Source organism: Takifugu flavidus, chromosome 17 (genome assembly GCF_003711565.1).
Source record: "Takifugu flavidus isolate HTHZ2018 chromosome 17, ASM371156v2, whole genome shotgun sequence".
NCBI lineage: Eukaryota > Metazoa > Chordata > Actinopteri > Tetraodontiformes > Tetraodontidae > Takifugu > Takifugu flavidus.
The window spans coordinates 1,511,961-1,533,925 of record NC_079536.1 but is presented as its reverse complement, the minus strand read 5'-3'; the positions used below and the strand labels follow the sequence as shown (position 1 = coordinate 1,533,925).

The following is a 21,965-nucleotide window of genomic DNA, read 5'->3' as shown; positions in this document are numbered from 1 at the left end:
AGCAGCCCAAGCGTTAGCCAATCAAAGCACTTTATTGCACTGTATAGTGTGACGTGAGCCAATAGCAGGCTCTTATAAAAGTGTCATTTTATCTTTTTATCATGTGTACAAAACAAGTCACACACACTTGTACCGTACAAAATCAACAATATTTACATTCCACTCAAGTGCACACACATTCATACACACACACGACTACGATGTTGCTACAAACACTCTTGATGACACACAAAGAGATGAACAGTGATGTAATTCCTATAATTCACAGCTGGTTTGAGGACACCCATGAAACTGTTCTGTAGAAGCAAGTTGGAGATCAAATGCCTCAAGAATATCTATTGATATTTAGAATAGCTAATAGTCAAAGAGTTTAAACAGGGGAAACAATTTGTCCTGGTGAGATTTAATCCCCTTTAATAAACAAAATAAATACATGGCTGACAGCTCATGTGTCCCTTCTGATTCCATTTAATCTCTCATTACATCACAGGTTTCCTCAAATGATGATGAAAATATTACGATTCTCTTCTTCCTATCTTCCAGGTTGGCTTTAAAAAAAAAAATACAATGAATGGCTTTAACTAATTTTGCTCCATAAAACATTTGTTCAATAAAATCTGTTGCATGAATCACAATCTAGTCCCTGTCTTTCTCTCTCTCACACTCGCGCGCACACACACACACACGGTGCAGGTGGAGAGAGCTGCATATAGGGGCTACTTTACCTCACTGTGTTTAGGTACCGCTCCATATAGATTATTATGTTTATGTACAGTATTTATAATTTTACAATAATCTCACTGCCCCTGATCGAACTGAAATGTCACAAATCTTAAAAATGTCACCAGTAAAACGTGATGTCACACGGTCTCTCTAACCTCCTAAAACGACGCGGCGTGACGGCTGCAGCCACCGCTGTGAACACAGTGTTCCCCTAAGGCCTTCTACAGTGACGGGTGACATGGCCACGAGACTGAACGCGGGTGTAAAAAAAGGACCATGTATCAATCTGCCGATCAATCAGCCAATCGACGGGCACAACACGACTTAAAAGAAAACAGACAGCTTAAGAACACATCACACACGGGATCCAAAATACAGTACGTCTTGATTTAGAGAAATAAATGAACAACAACTGCGATATGAACGGCATACAAATGCATGCTAGCTCTCTCTCTCTCTCTCACACACACACACACACACACACACACACGCTACATGTTGTAGGCCACGTAGATGGGGTCTAGCTGGTCCTGTAAGAAGCCATCACGGAGGTGCATGCGCTGTTTCTCGCCGCGTGAGTTAATGGGGATGACGCCGATGTCTGTCACTACGACGACACCCACAATAAGGTAGTGCTCCTCCAACACGGCCTTAGTCACCATGGGAACCAGGTCCAGGGCTTCCTGCTCTGAGCCTTCCAGCTCCACCACCACCACCAGCAGGTTAGTCCAGGTGAACACCGCACTGAGGACAACAAGTGTGGTTATATTTCCTACCAGCAGGGGGAGTCAAGTCAATAATAATAAAAAAGATCAGGATGTTCAGGAACACTGTCAGTTATTTTTATGTAAAGACCTAACATGTTTTATAAACATCAGGTTGAAGATTATGTGGAAAAACGGAGACACACCACTCCATGATGCTCTTATGGGCTCGGATGACAGAGGTCTCGATGTCGATGGGATGGTACCTCATCCCCCTGAGCTCCATGGCCTCCTCCAGAGCTCCCACCACGAACAGAGCATCATGTCTCTCTGTTAAGGAGAAGCAGAAGCTGAACGGACTCTACGGCTGTACGAGAGCAGTTAGAGGAGAAAAATGAGACGAGCCAAAAACCACCCACCCCCGTTAGCGTCTGTGAGCTCAGTGCGGCGGAGGAAACCCAGGTAGCCTGTCCGCGCCCAAACGGTCTGCGTGTCTCCAAAACTGAGCCTGGAGTTGAAGTGGTCAGACTGGAGCACCTCCTCGCCATAACCACTGTAGTAACCGCTGCCGTTGTGAGCACTGTGCACCCAGATCTGCAGGAGGAGCCACAGGCGTTTAGAAAATAGCAGGAGAAACAGGAAGTGAAAGAAAATGAGACGCTTGACCTCTCCGAGGTGGGAGTCTCCCAGCGGCCCTTTGGTCTCTGGGTTGGCGATGATGATGCGAACGCCTGGTAAGATCTGGTGGGTACAAAATAAAGGTTGCTACGGTTACCGCCTCTGCATCAGCCGTTTGATTCGAGGGTCAGAGCGGCTCCGATTGTCAACCTTTCATAATCGTTCCAATTTCACATCAAAGCTTTAATAAGGGTTGTAAACACGGGTCCTTGAACACATCACAGTTCATTACTGGTTTCTCTCGTTAATTCAGCTAAAAAAATGAAGCTGGGACTGGTCACATGTTTTGTTTTTTTCCCCCCACCGCCCACAGGAAATGAGTCAAAACAGACATCTGATCGATGACCAGCTCGGAACACGTGATGTCCTCGCTGTCTGCGTGGGGGAAGAACACGTCAACGTCTCGTCCGGCTGCAGGAGAGGAGTCATCAGCGGCCACAGATTCACTTTCTGCAGAGCTGATTTCAGATCTGCACAGGTCGCCTTGAATCTGGATGAATTTCCGATGAATATTCCTGATAAACGTCGGCCTCTCCCCCACTGAATCGATGCCCACAACCATCCCTCTCCTCCTCTCATCGGCAGCGTTACAGCATTTGTGAGTCGTGTTGAACTCACCGACTTCCTCAGTTGCTAGGCAATGTGAAAAGAAACATTTTAATCATTTCAAAACTGGTTTTCAATTGAAGTTGTTGGGTTTTTTTTCCACTCTGGAGGGTCTGAAGCAGCAAGAGCATCAAGTAAAGCGCAGGTGCTCTGGAATTAAAGTCTTTTCTGGAAGCTCTGACTGATTTTGTGAAGTTGGGAGTCTGTTGCTGAAGTCTGTCTGACTCACTGACTGTGGGAGGAGGCAGAAATATCAAAATTCATCATCTTCAGCTGGTACCCAAACTTCTGTTGGGTTATGAATCATCCCTGATCAGCTTACAGAAAATAAATCCGGGAATGAAAGCATTTAATTGGCACATTTTTGGGCTTTATCTCACACGACCTCAGTGGCCGCAGGCTCACCTTTCCCGACTCCATTAATGGCAGACTGTGAGGAGAACCTTTCTCCACCAAACGAACCCTGAAACAAAATCAGATGTGTGAGACACGTGAAGTTAATTTCAGTGCAAGTAAAATCTAATCAAAAGAAGCTAATTATCCTTTTCTGTCTGGATAGAGTCTGTTAGCGTCCTCTGCAGTTAGCATATTACATAAGGGTTTTATTCCTGCCAGCTTTTAAATATGTCTTTGAAGGTGAAAAGGCTGATCTGTGGCCAGACAGTCGTACCTGTCATGTCGCAGCGCTCTCATGTCCACGTACACCGTAGTGGGGTCTGGCCCTGAAGTGCCCTGCAGCCAATCACAACGCAGACATCCGCATGTGAAGAGTGGCGTCCATCAAAGTTAACCTCGTGGATGTTTTGCTTGCTAATCTAACGGTAGCTATCAGATGTCAGGTCGCCTTTGAACGTGTGGATCTGAGGCCTTTTACCTGCAGACAGATGGCCAGATTAACCCTGCAGCCGAACGCTGTGCTGACCGAGCGAGGGTGAAGGCCCAGGTCTTTGAAAAGCTTGGAGAAGGAGTACGTCAGTGACATCCTGGGACGCTCCTCCGCCACCACAACACAGGCCCGAACCCGGGACAGGTCCAGACCCCGAGCCTGGAACAGAATCACACCTTCAACGTGGAGTGACTTGGAGAGTTTGCAGCTTTGAGAGTGTCAGCAGCGCTTAGACCTGGCCCGAGGCAGAGAGTGACTTCATTACCGTGGAGATGGAGGACAACTGAAGTCATTTAACGCTAGGTTCAACTACACTGATGCATTCTGGGAAAGCTGTCATGGAATAAATCTCAGTCAGATGAGGTCAGTTTATTACTGCTAATCTGTTTGAACCCATTTCCCATCAATCAAAGACAAGGTTAGATTAAAATTTCAAACATAAATTTGCAATTTCAGACAGTAAATCAGCCTTTGAAAATTCAGATTTTACGCAACTCACTAACCTTGAGTGCCTCCGTCTGCAGGCCCAGCCCTTTGGTGCAGAGCTCCATGACGCTGTAGGAACAGAAGGTGTCGCGGACCCTCAGCTGACTGACGGCCAGCAGCCACAGCGCCGGGTTGGACTCCAGCTCTACCGGTGGAATCAGGATGGACTGATGGCCTGAATACACGCTGAGAAAAACAGCACAAAACTCCTTCAGACAGCTCATAATAGCAATCATACAATTACTTTGCAAATGACTAATACGTGTGTACAGAGTCAAAACTGGCCAGTTACCACAACCAGGAGGAAATCTTAGCAACAAACTCATGGAGAAATCGATCGTTGCTCCGGGACGGACTGACTGACCTGCACAGACACCACAGGACGAAGCCAAGGCCACAGTATGGATCCAGACAGATGGCGACTTCTCGGGAGGGGTACAACTCACACTGCAGCTTCACAGACCGGCAGAAGGCTCCCACTGCATTATGGGTCATCTGGAGGCAAACAGACGGGGCGGAGGTGTAAAGATGGAGGCATAATCTTCTGACAGGGACAGAGAGAGAGAGACAGACAGAGAGAGAGAGAGAACTCACCTGAACTCCGGCCAACATGCCCGTCGTGGACACACTGAAGTCCAAGTAGGCCAGACCATCAGGGTTTGTGGGCTTGTAAAGAGCTGGAGGTTTCTTCTTTGGAAGGTCATCTACAGCACAAATTATAAAAAAAATGTAACCAGAAATTGGAAAAATTTCAGCTGAACAAATGAGAACATTTCATGAATAAAACACGCAGGACGAGGCTTGTCTGTGTTACCCGTGTCGAGGACAGGAGGCCAGTTCCGGATGTCCACCGTGGCCATGGCCTCCTTAGAGCGCAGCAGTTTACAGATGACAGCCGTGGTCATCACACAGGCCGAGTGACTGACCTGCAGAGACAGGAAGTGTTCCAGAATCACGCCATCATTCAACCATGTTTTTAACTCTCCCCACTCAGAATAAACACATCAAAGAAACTCAAAACTCAACAAATGTCTGACCTCGACGATCATCTTGACGGTAGGAAGGGTGGTGGAGATGTTCTGAGGGTGAGGTGGTCGAACCGTGATGGGAACGCAGCCAGCGTACAGGCTGCCGTAGAACGCTGCGATCAGGTCGATACCTGCAGCAGAGGTGTTCACGTCTCTAAATCAAACTTTAAACGCCATGGCGACACCCAAACGTGTGTTTTAACACCGAACCTGGTGGGTAAACCAGAGCAACGTGGTCTCCTTCCTGCAGTCCTCCTCGCTCCATCAGCAGAGCCGCCACTCGCTCAGCCCTCTTATGAAGCTGCAGGCAGGTGAGGGAGCTCGACACCGCCCCCTGCAGGAAGAAGAATAACCGCTCTTTCTCAATGTGGCGTGGGTGTTTAAAATGCACTTTATAAAGCTTCGACTTAAACATTCTAACTCTTAATGTGTGTTTTATACAATATTCGGTTTGAGTCGAATTACTGCAGCTTCAATGACACTGACAGCCTGTCGCTGTGTGGGGAAGGAGGTCGGAAGGGTGTGACGTTACCCGGGAGCTGAGCAGGGTGTAGAGGACGTGGTCTGGTGTGGTCTGAGCTCTCCACTGCAAGACTTCTGACAGAAACAGGAACTGAAACGCAGGAAGTGACAAACAGAGATGTGTAGAACTATGTATGATATGTGGATACCTGCTGTTGATAATAGATAACGTAGAACTCTTCGAAAGAGATAAGAAGTGTGTGTATTTTACCTGGTCATTGTCGTCAGTCTGCCCCAGATCTCTGCCGCTGGCCTGAGCGATCCTCTTCCCTGACACCAGATTTCCCACCATCACAGAGGCAGGTCCAATCTCTGCAGCACACACACACACACACACACACACACACACACACACACATTACAGTACAGATCATTTCCAGCCTAAACAACCTGTGAGCAGTAAACCAGCAGTCGGGGTCTCACCGGGCTGTTTCTGCCGCGGTTTGGGCAGGTTGGTGACGCAGGTGTGGGGACACATGAGGACGTTGCATGGGTGAAGCCCCCCCTCCAGGTACAACTGTTTGATCTCAGACAAGTGGATGCCACCCAGAGGAGTCTTGGGGAGAGTGTTGGCTGGGACCAGAGCCAAGCAGAACACACCAACCCCATGGATACTGTCAATGGCCTGGAGAGAGACGGGTAGAGACAGAGAGAAAGGATTCAAGTTACGACCACCCTCATTCCTGCTACACTTCATTTGTCATATATGTTGATGTTTTTTGTCACCGACCTGCAGCACACGGCTCATCCACTGGAAGCTGTCTTCCTCTGTGGAGTCGGGTCTCTGCTCGGCCACCACCACGATCCTCTCGTCCCTCAACACTGTCACAGAGAACACGGCTATCCTGCAGGGGCGGCCACGGTGAAACGTCAGCACGCTCAGGTTTTTAAGACAGTAAAACACACCTGTTCTTGCCCTGATTCCCGATTAAGCTGGATCGTTTTGCCGCTCTGTTCAGGCCGTCAGCTCCAAGATGAATAATGTGGTTCTATTACTGATTCTGGATCATCCACTGCTGCTCCACTTTAGATTTATTACGAGCGGGTTTGCAGCTCATTTATCAGGCTGCCAGTAAATGTGCCAACCTTGGACTCAAGTGGTTCCTTTAAACTTTGGGTGACTTCTAAACATCCCACTCACCGGCCCCTGTAGACAAATTTCATGGGCTCCACCGCCAACGCCGTGGCCACTATGTCATCAGCATTGTGCCTCCGTCCGCTAACCATAATGAGGCCGTCCATTTTGCCAGTGATGAAGACGAGGCCACCGGGGCCGATGAAGCCCAGCAGGCCCGTACGCACGAAGGCGTAGTCACTGATCAGCCCGCCGCCAGAAGTCACTGGATAAACCTACAGACACAGACAGTCAACGGTAACGCTGCGATCCTCCCGTCACCAAAGTTTACTGTCGTACCCCTCAGACGGTGACCACGCACCTCAAAGGTGTTCTTCGTCATTCCTGTGAGGCCGTAATAAGAGGTGCCAGTGGCGATGGAGCAGACGCAGAGCTCACCGATCTCATCGGTCTGACAGAGCTGAGGAAGGCCTTCTGGTTTCACCACACACACGAGACCTGCAGAGGGAACAATAACGGCATATTATTCATCAGGAATATTAAAATAACCATTCAAATATTTAAAAAAAACATTCTGTGTGAAGTGGTTAAAAAGAACCGATTATCTGACAACAAACACTTGCATTTCCGAGGCCTAATGTCTGCGATTCTTCATTAGTGTCTGAAGAGCTGATGGATCATGTCTCGGAAGCCTTTTAATGACATCTGTTACCTTGTTAAAGTACCAGAATGACTTTGATCCAGAGAAGAAACTCAGGTCCATTAGAACAGATTGAGGCAGCACTGAAGACTCACATGTTTCATCTGGAGGAGACGCGAAGGAGAGGCTGCACATTTACACGCCCCTCAAACTAATTTTATGATTTAATGGACTTAATGGCTTTTTTTGCCATTTGGTGCGTGACGACGCTGAAGGCTGAAGTTTAACTCTTCAGTGGGGCTGGATCACAACGAAATCAAAGGATTGTACATGATAGTAGAGTAGAAAATGAAAATAATACGGTAAACTACGTCATAAAAGAAAGACAGGAGGTTAAGTGTCTCTAATGACTGGAAAGCTTGATTTGTACCTCCTGGTGTCACAGTACCAACGTCCTGCACTGTGAGCACAGAGAGGCGTTCCTCCGTGTCCACCCTGACCACCCCGTACGTCAGACCTTGCATGGACAGGACACCTCGACCTGGAGGCTGGCTGCTGTCCTCCACTGGCCTACACACACACACATACAGATTATTAAGAAAACAGTAGCTCAGGTCACCAAATGATTCTGCTTAAACACATTCGTTTTAATGCCAGCATAGATGGAATCAGTCTGCCACCAGGGGGCGATCAAGATGATTTTGCTTCCCTTCCAGCTGCAGCTTGAATGAGTCCAACAATCAGTCTTACCTAATCTTTATTTTCTCAAGTCAAACATCAGTGAGCTTGTGTGTGTGTGTGTTTACCTCCTGATGGCCACAGTCAGGGCCTCTGGGGAACTGGCGCAGGGACAGATAACGTCGGCTCTCAGCCCTTTGGTCTGAAAGACGTTGAGGAAGGCGTCACAGGAGGAGATGGACCCTAACAGATGGAAACACAACTCTCAGAATTGGTTCAAATGTGGAACTACTCCTCAAGTTTAAAAAAAAATGCATTTAATTAAATGATGAAGACGCTCCACAGTTTGTGCTGAGGCAGCAGATAAAGGAAGTCGTTGAAAGGTTGTGAAAAAATACACACTGCAAAGTTGCGCAGTGCACCTTTACATTCATTAGATTTTCTCTAGATTTTTGCTTTATATAAATCAAGTAAGCATTGTTTTGATCAGGAGCAAAATCCAGTAATCCATGAATTATCACCTATAGCTTCATTCTTGTTCTAACTGTAGGTTTAGTTTGAGGTAAAACCCTCAACCCTTAGTTCCGAGCTAAAAAGAACAAGGCAAATAGTCAAGAATGTTAGATTTCATCCTCATTTTACTAAACTCATTTGTTCAACCAAATGTCTGTCGTTAGCCTGCTCTATTCCTGTGAAGTGACCCAGTTTTCCCACTTCCCCAGAGAATCAATCAGCTTCTCAACAGCCGCTTCTGTTAATACTGGTGAAGGAGTCTGAGAGGGACATTACAGGGATTAGATCCATCAGCCACCAGCAGCATGCGCAGCGAGCTCAGATTGATGTCCTTCTGGTCTTTGTGGGCCACCAGAGCCCAGTGCATGTCCCTGGACTTCACACACGCCACCTTGGCTACAGTCAGGACAGAGAGACGGAGAGAAGGAGCGTTTAACCGGAGTGATGGGCAGGGTGAGGCTGCGCTGCATTGGTGTCTGACCTTTGTACTGGCACACTTTCTGGATCCATGACAGAGGGTTGACCTTCATCAGCGAGTAGGGGACGCTGATCACGTGCATCATGTTCATCACACTCTGCAAAAGACACACATGAAGCCCTTTATTTAAAAGCAATTATTGTCACAGCAAATATAAAAAAACAGATACAACTACTACTACTAATTAAAATAATAATACTAATGGAGGAGCAGGTACGGTATCAGTTGCAACCCAAAAGGTTGTGACCCCTGGAGAGAGCTCACCGTCAGGATGCCGTGCCAAAGGCCGACGTCCTTCTTGAAGTCCAGCACGTTCACAACGGTCTCGGCTACAAACGGACGGAGGGCAAAAGGGTTTAAAAGTACAAATGCCGACACGAAAACGCACAGCAGGTGTATGTGTGTGTGTTTTACCCTCAGTGTAGCTGCAGGACTGCGTCATAGCCTGGCAGTGTGTGAGCAGAGCAATTCTGGTCACCGTGACTCCCAGCACGCTCCCATCTTTACAGGTTTTATACTGAGACAGACACACAGACAGATGAGCGACTGCGTGATCGTGGAGACAACCTTGTTGCTAAGGAAACTCGGCGCACCTCGATGTAAGCGGTGTCGTTGTTGGCGTCTTTGATGTGAGGGAACCAATCCCGCGGAGGTTTGGAGAGGTGCTTTGACTCTGTTACAAACCACAGCAGTTTGGGCCAACCTGCAACAGAATGAGATCAGAAGGAAAAAGAATGAACCAGAAAAAAAAGAAAACTGGGTCAGATAACACACGGTGAAATGTAAATTACATTAAAACCGCCATCTCTTTGAACACCGCGCCCCTCCCCCACCCAGAAACGCGTCATCCATTGTTGGCATGTGCTGATAGATGACTTTCTCGCTCACCTTTGAACTGTGGGATCTCTCCTGTTGCACTCTTGGGCAGACCCTTATGGCAGGCATCACTGGTCAGAGCCACAGTAACCCCACAGCTGCCCAGCAGAAATCCAATCTGCTGACTACCAGCATCCTATTGGACATTAAAAGCACACGGGGGAGGGGGTAAAAGCATTAGCAGTAACAACTAAACTATTAAATTACCTGAGACTCACAGATAAATTAAACATGCGGAGCGATCTGAAAACTACAGTGGAGGAAAAGTACCTTGCGACTAAGAGGAACCTCTATTGGAACAGGGACCACCTCAGCCAGCAGACAACCATAGAAGGCCACCATAAAGGCCACTGGGTCATTGTTAGGGAACACCAACGCCACCTGGGGGATGGAACAGATGGTGGTTACAAAATTAGTCACGTTTGTGGGTTAATTAGAACAAAGAATGCAAGCTAAATAAAACTGGCATTGTAACCAGTTGGCTTTCACCTCAATTTTAAAGCGTTATGTGACAACTATAGTCTTTGCCATGCCGTGACCTTTCAGCATTATCCTAAGGATGTTAGTATTACAGCATGAAATGAGGCTTAATTAGTCTGTTGGGATTATGACCTTGGACAGGTTAGCTTTAGGCTTAGCATAATATCATGGCCTGAGATATGTTAGCTTGCAGGCTGTTGCTTCCTGTTTGCATGTATGCATGCAAATGATGTTTGCCTTCAGTCAAAAATGCGTAATAGCTAATGAGACTTAAAGAGCACCATTATTATTATTATTGCTACATAAAAATGTTCCATTTGACATCAAAACCACTGGCGATAATCTGATCAAAACTCTACACAGTATTTGTTGGGTGGGAAATGAAAACGGTGATCAGGTCTGAACTCAAGGCCTGAAATCTGTGTGAGGCGGGGGAGGAGCATGACTCACCCGATCCCCCGGTCGCACCATGGGCTCCTGTTTACTGCCCAGCTTGTGGAGGATGTTGTATGCTAGCTTGATACTGCGAGACCACAGCTTCCCTGCAGGGAGCAGGACACAGGACATGAGGAAGGAGAGGGGGACAGGATGCGAGAGTGTGTTCTTAGAGTTCTATTTTAAAGATACAAAGTCGATAAGATAGTGGAGCCCTCAGAAGAGCTCACCAGAGAGTCCTTTTGTTTTTAAAAAGGATTATACTCTGCATTAAGTATTTAACAGTCTCTGGGTGAACAGGTTCAAGGGTACAGAAATACCAGATGGCCAAAGCGGCTTTATATTAAACAATAAAAATAGTTTTCTTATTAGAGCTGTGAGACTATTCTAATGTTAATTTAATTAATGTTTCAGAAGTGATTCCAACAGCAGGAAAACCCAGAATTCTGAGACCACGGAACTGTCCAACTCTCAGTGGAGTAAATCAACATCAGGAGGGTCTGGTTACCATATGTGAGGACGTAGAGGGGCTTCCCTGCTGTATCCAGGCTGGTGAGACAGGGGGCTTTTGGGGAGATGGTTCCCCAGCGTTGGAGCGCTGCCTCCAGAGAGGGGGGCCAGTTGGTGACCACTCCCAGCGCCTCCCCTCGTACTAGCATCATCTCTGCCCCCTCTGGTCGAGGCTGGTTGGGGTCTGGCTGTTGGACTGGAGATCAGGAGGGGACAGATGTTGTCAATAGAGAGCAGCTAGCAAACATTCGCTGTTCAATCATTCAGAAAAGCTGCATGGAAACTTTAAGCTCATGAACAGAAGCTGTAATAGCGCGCGTGTAATTGGCTGCATCTTTAACTGACACAGATGCACTGTGGGAATGTGTTAAATGTACAACCAGACTGCTGTGTGACAAGCAAAATGTCTGAGAGAAGGAAGCTCAAGGGATCTCCACCTAATCACCGCGACATCTCAGAACACCACAGCAACACGTGGACGTGTCCAGATATACACTAAATTAAAAAAAAATAATTATGCTATCATCCTACTAGGAATGAGGACATAGAGATGCAAAAGCAGCCAAACACCAGCTTTCTAAGAGCATGCATCCATAAATTGAACAGTTGTGTTCTATATGAAGCTGCCTGCAGATCATCTGGTCCCAGTTATGGAATCCACACGATTCCACGTGACTCTTTAGATGGAAAACACGAGGGTGAGGCTGACGTAAAACGAAAAACCCAGCACAGTGAAGGCATTTTCTCTTGCTCTGGAACAAAGACCATTTCATGATGGACCGTCTCCACATTCCTTTAACGTTCACAGGAAGAGTCGATTATAGCTCATTCATCTCCGGATCAAAGCCCAAATAAGCTCACTTCCTCAGTATAGCTTTAAAAGCCCAACTTTTATTTGACCCGTTGCCTTATTAGCGCTGGCAGGTGTTTATCCCTCGTCAATAACAGTAAACGCGACACGAGTGCAGACATTTGAGCGCTCGCTATCCGCCGTCCAGCACAATCTGTATTGATTGGAAAACCCTTTAGAGAAACGCTCATGACTCCCAAGAATGAAAACAGATTGGATCACAGAGTGAAACTTAAATCAGACAGACAGAACCATGAATCATGCAGAGCCAAAGACGAGTCCTAACCCTCCAGAAGTTCGTCAAAGTCATCAACAAAGAACTCTCGAAGGGGAGGTCTGCGAGGCTGCTTCAGCGTGTTGACGAGCTGCTGGATTTTAGCTGACACACGACTGCTGACCGGAACACCTGCAAAAACCCCAGACACACACACGCTGTGAGGGTGATGCTCTGGGCCCAACACTGGAACAGGAAACAGGCGCTCCTCATTATCTGATCAACAGAAAATATGCAACATGCTTCGAAAAACTAAAAGGTGCTTTGTGATCAGAAAAACTGCTGCTGGGAGGATGAAAATTAAGAAAACAACATCGTGCAAAGAAAATGTGTTTTCCAGTTTCCTCTGCATGGTTGTGAAGAGATGCCTCAAAAAGTCCAATCTGTTCATCCAGGGGAGTGACATGAACAGACAGTCTAACTGGTCATTTCTCTAAGGCAGCGGTCCAATTTGAGCTCACCTTCTCATTAAAGTTTCTATTTTTAATCGGTATGTTTATTGGCGGTTTCCAGCGGCGGGCTGGAGGTGCGACGGGTCTCACACGGACGTGGGAGGCGTCTCTTACCGTCGCCCGTCTCCATGCGCTCCGCATTGCCGTACTTCTGCGTGTTCCTGGCAATGGTTCCCATGTTGGACATGTGGTGGCGCTCGGCGTGGGAATGGGACGAGTCGGACGAGTAGCCTGTCACATCCGGCGGGGCCGAGTGGTTCTCTGTAGCAGACAGACGGGGACAAACACAGGCCGGTGACTCACTGTCTCCATGATGGGCAGTTACAGAACAACTGCCCTGCTGTCCTGCCACATCCCCGCTGCACACACACGTGTGGGATCAGCAGCAAAGACATCTGACTTTGACGTCAGGGTCAGGGTCTTCAACAGCAGAGTTAGATCCAGATCATAGATCCAGATCATCCAGAGTACCGGGAGCTGTCAGAGGTGCTCAGGTCATTGGAAATCAGGAGAATCTCAGCTCGGATTTGGACCTCTGACGCCGGACTCACCTTCTGACTCCAGCGGCGGCGGCCACAGCATGTCTGATCCAAACTCGCAGGACCGCCGCAGAGACCCTCCGTTTTCTGCGACGCTCAGAGCTCCTTTCCTCTTCAGAGACAGGTGTCCAATACCTGCGGGTACGCAGGAGTGAGTGTGCGTGTTTGGCTGGTCACTGATTGGTTAAGACTTGGGAGACTAATGAGGCTCATGGTAAATAAAAAGTAGTTCCTTTACCGTGGTGGGACTGGGACAGGTGGCTCTGCTGGTGGTGGCCGAGGTGTGTGTGTGCCAGGTGTGTGTGTGCTAGGTGTGAGATATGTGCGTGTGCCAGGGAGTCGGCCAGGCGCCCGGCGTTGCCACTGCCGCCACTCTGCGTGGACGAGGAGGAGGAGGAGGTGGAGCCCAGGTGGGCGGGGCCTAGCTGGGAAGGCCGACTCATCCAGTGCTCCATACCAGACATGTCGTCTCCTGGCCCCGCCTCCTCCTCTGAGCCCGACGACGAGTCTGAGCACAGGGGCGACAGGCCTGGTGAGAGTCAGTAACCGCCATTATTTGTCATGGGAAACATTATTTGAAACACAGCACACAGGAAGTCAGGGTCAGCTACCTTTAAATTTTATCTTAACAAAATTCCAATTAGCTGAAGAAATGTCAGAAAGTACAACAGGCAGATTCTCTCCAGATCGAGCCAAAATGTCTATTCTATTAAATAATCCTGGCAAAGATCGAAATGACCGGCGAACAAGTGTATTCAATTTCCATCATTAGAATTGAATCAAAGGTCAAATAAGGTAATCAGCTGCGACTATGCTCATGCTGATACTTGACGTGAGGGACAGTTCCAGCACATTTAAGCCAATAATCTGAACTTTTGCAGCTTCAGTGAGTTTGCATGAAAACAGAAACACGAGAAAAAAAAGCCAAATCTTTGATAGTGGCGGTGGGGAGGCGATGTGCTAATGCGTGATCACACTAAAGAGATGAAACAACCAGCTGTGTTCACATCTGTAGGCCTCTCTGATGGTTAATACCCGGAAATTCCATGAATCAGAGGGTGTCACAAAGAGGAGGTTGTTTGCTTCACTCTGACTTGCCGAGTGGCTTTAAAACTGTATCTTCTAACCCACCACAGAGTGATGACTGACCAGGCAGAGCGACGCACTAACAGCCCATCAGTAACGTGTTCGGTTGCCCCATTTCATCATCTCGGCAGTTTAACTTTCATTTCTCCTCTTTACAAAACACGGCGCACATTGTTGGCACTAAACCTGCAGAAGAAAAAGTTCTTCTGGGGTTTCTCTATGCTTCCGTTTTCATGCTTTGCACTATTTTGTTACGCTTTCTTAAGCGTTTGTTACATGTGGCTTTCTTTATTGTGGGTGTTTTCTGGGTGTGGCCCATTGGTCATTAAAAATCTCAATAATTATCTTTATGACCGATATAAAACAGTTGTATTCTGATACGGTTTTCAGCCATATCGCCCAGCGCTATTTCTGATGACATCACTTTTTTGAGTGTGTGCACGTGTGTGGGTCGTCACCTGGAGGCGTATACGCGTCCATGGATGTCTGCACCACCAGCGAGCGTCTCTTGGAAGGCATCGGTACGGCCATCTTCCTTTCCACATGTCGGGCCAGCACAGCCTGCACTGCCTCTGTGTGCACATCTGGGCGAGAGAGAGCGAGCGACAGAGGGAGGGAGGGTGAGATCTTTCTGATTTTTCATTAAAATACCGATAAATAGAACTCAATCAGAAATGGAAACATGGGAGAATCATTATTAAACAGTGGCAGCTGTAGCTAAATGTGGTTAGCGTGAAACTAAAATTATTCTTCTGCCATGAAGAAGTGACCATGTTCTTTATTTTGGTTTAACCTGGTTTATTAAGCTCCTCTTTAACCATTTACCTGTTGTAATAATGAATCTATTGTAGTGTAAAATGCGACTCAAAGCCAAAGTCTGTTTATTCTGGTGTGCTTGGCAGGAGGAACTTCCGTACCTGACCGGTAGCGTTCATCTCGGGTACCAGACGTCCGTCGCCGGTGGAAACGGGCAGCAGAGGGGGGGCCAAGCGGGGCCCGATGAGACATGGGTCCTTCCATACCTAAAGAGGCAAAAGTACAAGCAGGCGGACATACACACACATAAACACACAAATAAACACAAATAAACACGTACAAGCAGACATTTCACGTTTCACAAAAGCAAAAAATGCAGTGCAAGGGAAAAAAAACACAAACATGGGGATGATTTGATCGCACAGAAAAATCATATTTTTCTGATTCAAGTGAAACAAAGTATATCAAAACAAAATAATAATAATAACGTGGAATGTTTCCTCTGAGAAAGAAGACCGTGATGCCTTTGTAGTGTTAGAATAACCCCGCTTGTGTGACGGATGGATGTGCATTTTAGTTGCAATGACGTGTGTGTGTGTGTGTGTGTGTGTGTGTGTGTGTGGGGCTGAGAGTGACTGCAGTGTGTTTGCGTCCAGACACAGAGGAGCAGGCCCAAGCTGAGCTCTGGGGAGTCTTAGCCTACATTCGCTAATGGCGGCAGCTGATGAATCGATGACAGCCGAGTATCACCGCGACCGTATCCGCTGGTCGATACTAGAAGAACATGTGTGTGGGGAGATCAGAGGCTGCTAAATTACCTCCAGCATGTGGAATATATTCCCTGATCAGCTTGAGCCTCTTCTTCTCATAACCCTTCTGAGTGATGTCCCCTGCAAACAAAGAGATAGATGGAGTGAGAGAGCCAGTGACATCGGCTGCTTTTGTTTAATTCAGCCATAGAATAGTTTTTTAGGGCAGGTTATTTTTTTGGTCTGAATATTTGTCTCCTCTCACTCGACCTGGTCCGTCTCTCCCAGTCTTCATAAATCTCCCAGGATGGTTAAACGTGCTTGGGCAGCATCGGATTCTTCAATTATAAAAATGATTACAGCTCCTCTTCTTGATGCTCCGTTGGTGTAAATGACACCAAGATAGGGGACGCACCCTGTTTCTCACTGGGGTCTGCGAGTAGATGCACGTTAAATGCACGTGCACGTCCTGTTAAATCAGTGTGCAACAAACCCTGACCACAGTGACTTAGCATAAAAGCTAATGTGCTGAGTAATGGTCTGCTGAAGGTCAGTCAGTCCTTTTTTTTTGAAAAATTCTATTAATCAATTAGAGCCTGAAGGTAGAAGATGGCGCCCAAGATTTACTGAAGCCAAACATGAAGCTCCATGATATAAAGGACAGGATGAATAAAAATTAAGACGATGTCAAGTTGTTACACATCATCCAGTAATCACCATCGACTCCTGCAGTGAAACTACCAGGCCAAAAAAAGTTCAACTGTCCACCAGTCGACACTGTGAGGACTTTCATCTGAAGGACTCTGAGGGGTTATGCAGAAGCTCGTTGCTACCATGGCAACCATTGATGTCCACAACGCTCTATAAAAGCTGTCAATCACAGCACCCTGAAGTTACAGCACGGCTAATTTCACCGTCTTCAACTGACATTAAGTTCTTTATTTGAATATTGTTGAGATGTTTCGACTCAACACTCGGTGGAAGATTAAATCAGCAAAGTTCGCCTGACTGGCAAATAACTAACCGAATCTTCACTGGGTCAGCTTCAAAAATAAAGTCGTCCCAACTGAGAGAATCTCTGGGCTACAAACCTCATCGTGTCTCCACTGAGAATGCTGATTCAACAAGCCCGGCGTGGCGTCCGCCGACAGACGCCCCGCCGCAGGTTCGGGATTTAATGAAACAACTGTGCTGCAGGTTTGCTGCTGAGCCCTGATGTGTGTGTGTGGGTGTGTGTGGGTGTGAGATGTGAAAAAAGTGAATTAAACATGAGAGAAAATGTGATAAAAGAGCAGGATGGACAGATATTCAGGGAAAGACAGACAGAAGTTTATTTCACACGCGGAGCGAGAGGACGGCCAGAACATCTGGCTGGAATCATTTCGTGAGAGCAGAGGCCTCTTCTCAATTCCTGTTTTTTTCTCTATAACACACACACACACACACACACACACACACACGGTCGGGCCTCATGGGGAAACGCCATCTTCCACTTGCAGCGCTGCAGAGCAGGGAGAGAGTTGCATAGCAACGGTTCTCTTGGAGAAGGTGGTGAGGCTGCCATCTTGGATTTGGAGCGTCAGATGTGAGAAGTGGTTTAATAAGACCTGCCAGGGTGAGCGCATATGTGCGTGTTTTAGTCTTTACTTTCCTCAGGTTCATGTGTGTGAGCTCCCTGTTTCCCTCCATTCCCTTTTGAACTTCTGCCGCAGATGTTTGTCCCATTTTCATATCAAAGTTGACCTTTAAGCTCATCATCTGCCAGTGAACCTGGAGGGCAGCTCTGCTGGAGTCACTGTGCGTATTTATTTAAATGGAATCTACCTAATTACATAAAAGAATTTAAAAAAATCTAAAAGTCGAAAAGTGTTATTTTCCAAACTACATTTTCTGTCTCTTGACCTTGGGTCACCCGACCTATACATCCCATAAACATACAGTCGATGGTCTTTAGCACGCTGCTGTGACGTAAACGGCAGCATCAAAGCAGCTTCCAAGGGTTCTGTCACACGTTTCTTTGATCTCTTCTTTTCTTGTCCTCATAACATCATTATAAACAGACAGTCCACCCACAGGACGTCATGGCAACCAAATCCACCTCCAGGAGGCAGCGCGCGCATACACAATAATCAGCTTACAAGCATAAGCTGAACATTTTTTTTGTTGATGTGCAGCTACTTCGATAAAATGAGGAGAGCAGCTGCAGGTTTCACCGCGATCCTCCGTCTCCTTCAGTCAGACACGAAGTTTCCAGCATCACCTGACGGACATCGATGACTGACAGCCGCTCCATCCCGATTAAACGCCTTTTTCTGCGTGACTCACTCACATCCAGCGGCGTTATTAACCGCAGCACAGTCTCATCGGGTGCCGACAGGCGGGACGGGAGAGGCAGCTGTCACTCAGGCGGAGGCGGCTTCACAAAAACGGAGGCTTCCTTTTATCTCCACAGGTCTGACAGCTGACATCGTCTCCATCACCATCGCCAAGCTGCACGCTTGGTTTGAAATCATGGGGAAATTAAGGTAAACAAGGACTTTCGGCAGTTAGGTTGCAAGAACGTCCTATTTGGCCGATGTACTCTCTCAATTGTGGTTCACATGCCGGAACCTTTTCAGCACCATGATACAGAACCGAGCGCTGATAATGAATTGCTAATGTTAGCAATGATGAGTCGGCGTTTTTATTTCTCAAAAGAATGCATTATCTAGTCAGTGACCCACCTCCCTACGTGCTAATGCGCTACGGGCAAACAGGCATAACATTATCTAACTGGAGAGAACGCCTGGAAAGTCCGTGACGGCATTAATTAGAATTAAGTTGTTCAAATGTAGCTGAATCTTAGCTGAATCTTAGCAATTAGCAACTTCTTGTCCGCTTTCAGCCGTCCCCATCTATCACCTCTATACAGAACCTTGTTTTGTTCCTGTCATCGTCTGAACAGAATCATAACGAGGCCGTTTAGGTTTAGCAGCGTCAGACCGTTGGGATCTGCAACATTTGGAGCTGCTTCTCAGTGGTAACCTGGCAACCTGGATGCTGAAACGCTGCTGGCGGAGACAGACTTAACACTAAATGGAAGCTGTCCTTTCAAAATGAGTGTATTCTGACAAGACTGCTGTTGTCAGGGATAGAAGTATTTGAAATGAACATGCTTAATGTCACGTCAGGGCCATTTTATGATTACTTTAAATAAAGTTGTTACAAATCACCTTCAGCTGCAATCAGAGGGGTAAATTTCAGGATCCACCAACGCCACCTGTTGCAGCCAAGTCTCAGGTTTTCCAGTCCCGCAGATATAAACTGGTCATTTGCACCGTTCACAGCCGCCACTCGCTCGACTACACACAACACAGGAGGACGAACCCGATTATTCACCAACAGACCCGTAAATGCTGGCGATTTCTGCAGCAGAAGCAGAAAGAAAATGAGGCTCCGCCGACCTGAGACGCACTGCTGCAGGCCACAGATGCATGTTATTCTTTAATGAACACACCAGCGCAGACTCAGGGGCCACCGCAGCGGTAACGAGGACGACACAAACACTCCAACGCCGCAGCAACAGCGGCGTGATGCCTGGAGGTCGCAGGTGATGTGACTGTGCCTTCTCTGCCAGACCTCCGCAGAGTTTATCCAGCGGTTAATCTATAAACGGGTTAAACGCCAAAGTTTTATCTCACAGCGGCAGCAAATCGGCGAGGAGGTCCGATCCTGGGGAACGGATGATCTGCATCCCTAATCCGTCAACAGGGTGAACCCGTTTCTCCCCACTGCGAATCTCTTTGAGTGAGTGTATCTGAAGCATCGCTATCTTTATTTTATCCCTGCGCAGTTTCAGCGCTTCCCGGAGTAATGGAATCCGCCAGAGTTAATTACAAAGTGGCAAAATCTAGAGACACGGCAGAGCGCTGACGCCTGTAAAACTGGGATTTCGCTCCGTGATTCGACGCATCTCGGTGAATGTTCACTAGCTTTGGGGACTTCATCTGTACTTTGTCTCATTTCCACTATAAGAGAAGAGCAACCTTGAAGCGCTGACCAATCACAGGCGTCGAAGAGTTGTACAAATGATCTCTCAATCACACAACTAGCAACCGATCCCAGCAACGCCGAGCTGGCGCCTGAGCTGCTGTCCACTGGTTACGCTTCTCTGTTGACCCATCAAAACCGGCCTCACCTGCAGCCGCGGCTCACCTGTGCTCCCACTCAAACAGGTGGAAGCTAAAAGCACAAGCAACAGTCAGCAGCAGCTTCTTCTTGATAAACAACCTCAGCTGGATAAGAAGCCCCATCAGACCTGCAGCAGCTATTTTACCTCAGCGTGTTTGTGTGTGTGTGTGTGTGTGTGTGTGTGTGTTGTGTGCATGCAACTGCAGTGAGGGAAAAGAAGGCCTTTGATGACTGTGATGCTGCTCAGAAGGAAAATGGGCAGTTTAATGTGCCGAGCTTGGTTTGTTTTTTTTTGGGGGGGGGGGGTGGATCTTTCAGATTCTCCTCACATTTTCCACCAGCTACTGCAGAATCCACAGCCTGAATCTGCGTCCTCACACACAGAGCGGCACACACTGCAGGTGAGTCAGGTTTCACTGCAGGTGCTGCAAAAGTGACAAATCCCAGCCGCACATTCAGCCGCCCCGGAGCACGCAGCACCTCTATATCCGGAGATTTACAGGCGTGCGCGCAGCATCTGGGCCTCCTGAGCCCGGATGAATAAAATATGCCACCTCCATTATATAAGGCAGAGCTGCTGCTCCTGTCTAAGACAGAGACGCTGCTGTGGCCCATGTGTGGGGGGCTGATCGCATATTCTAAAGCATCCTTCACCTCAGCTGCTCTACAGGCCCCGCGAAACACAGGGGAGGGAGGCGAAGATCACATCTGAAGCACCGTCACTGCGTTGCATCGCAATGCTTAAACGCAGGCAGGCACGCACGCGCGCACACGCACGCACAGGCAGGCTTGAGCGGCGGTGTCAACATCTCAAGGTCAAACAACGGGTTGGTTTTTCGGACGCCAACGTTTTTAAAACTCTGCAGCCGCCGAGACAAAGAGCCGCGGCCGAGTCCCGCAGCGTGATCCCGCTCCGGCCTCAGCCTCCCCGGCTACTGAGCGACGGCCGGGCCGGGCTATGGCTGACAAACATCTGGATGGGAGGAGCGGGGGGGGACGGGAGGGGGGGTGGAGGAAGGGGCCACCGGAATGAAGGGCTGGATTCCGTTAGAAGGACGCCGCTGATGAGCGTTAATGAGCGGTAACGACGACGATGATGATGACGGTGGTGATGATGATGATGAAAACAACGAAAAGCGGAAAAAAAATGGGGGAAAAAACGGAGAAGGGCAGCCTGCGCTTTCCTCCGCGGTTTTGATTCATTTCTTACCTTCTGACAGCTCCAGCTCCAGCTCCGCCAGCCGGGCTCGGATCTCCAATGGTATCGGCGACGCCTCTCGGTCCGCCATTGGATCTGTGGCGATAACCTCCGCGGATCGGCCGCTGCTGCTCCTTCCTACTCCTGCCCCCGGAACGGGAGAGCGTCTCCTCGGCGGCCCCTCCTCAGTGGAGGCGCGTAAAGACTACCAAGCGTCGGGGGAGAACAAAGAAGATAAATCTGGCTCTCCGTTTAGCGGAGGCCCGCCATGGCGCTCGGGCCCTCGAAACGGATAAGACACCGGTGTGTCGGCGGTCCCCGTCCGCTGCCGCTGCGGCGGTTGTGGCGGTCGTTGAGCCGATGGTGATGATGGTGGTGGTGGTGGCGGCGGTGTTGAGGCTCGCGCAGTCAGCCCCGTTTGCAGCTTCTTGCCGCTTGCGTCACGTGACTCTGGAGGAGGGAAGCGGAGACCAGGCGCTGCACACCATCACCGACAGGGGGCGCAGCGAGCAGCCACACCTACAGAGTACTGGCGGATACCTGAAGTACGACGGAGTCACACACCACCATCTT

General features: G+C 48.2%; 1 protein-coding gene across 4 annotated transcripts; it reads right to left on the bottom strand.

The window, feature by feature from the left end:
• Positions 1 to 13: 13 nt before the first annotated feature.
• Positions 14 to 21,926, bottom strand: LOC130513848 (disco-interacting protein 2 homolog C-like). Of its 4 annotated transcripts, none has more exons than XM_057013008.1 (38): positions 21,405 to 21,925; positions 16,094 to 16,165; positions 15,437 to 15,541; positions 14,978 to 15,103; positions 13,672 to 13,962; positions 13,446 to 13,568; positions 13,009 to 13,155; positions 12,455 to 12,574; positions 11,317 to 11,514; positions 10,824 to 10,915; positions 10,164 to 10,274; positions 9,906 to 10,029; positions 9,611 to 9,720; positions 9,432 to 9,534; positions 9,282 to 9,346; positions 9,021 to 9,114; positions 8,816 to 8,935; positions 8,155 to 8,269; positions 7,779 to 7,918; positions 7,070 to 7,206; positions 6,775 to 6,983; positions 6,364 to 6,478; positions 6,057 to 6,258; positions 5,845 to 5,945; positions 5,644 to 5,724; positions 5,322 to 5,445; positions 5,121 to 5,242; positions 4,898 to 5,009; positions 4,678 to 4,787; positions 4,448 to 4,578; positions 4,101 to 4,269; positions 3,586 to 3,756; positions 3,382 to 3,443; positions 3,117 to 3,174; positions 2,094 to 2,168; positions 1,847 to 2,021; positions 1,634 to 1,757; positions 14 to 1,467 (listed from the first exon to the last, which is right to left on the bottom strand). In XM_057013008.1, exons 1-38 carry the CDS (start codon positions 21,481 to 21,483, stop codon positions 1,215 to 1,217), a joined length of 4,866 nt encoding a protein of 1,621 aa, XP_056868988.1. In that variant the 5' UTR covers positions 21,484 to 21,925; the 3' UTR covers positions 14 to 1,214. The 4 variants fall into 4 exon arrangements, with proteins under 4 accessions (XP_056868988.1, XP_056868989.1, XP_056868992.1 ...); XM_057013009.1 differs by having other exon boundaries at positions 13,672 to 13,941; XM_057013012.1 differs by lacking the exon at positions 12,455 to 12,574 and having other exon boundaries at positions 21,405 to 21,926.
• Between the last annotated feature and the right edge of the window lie 39 nt (positions 21,927 to 21,965).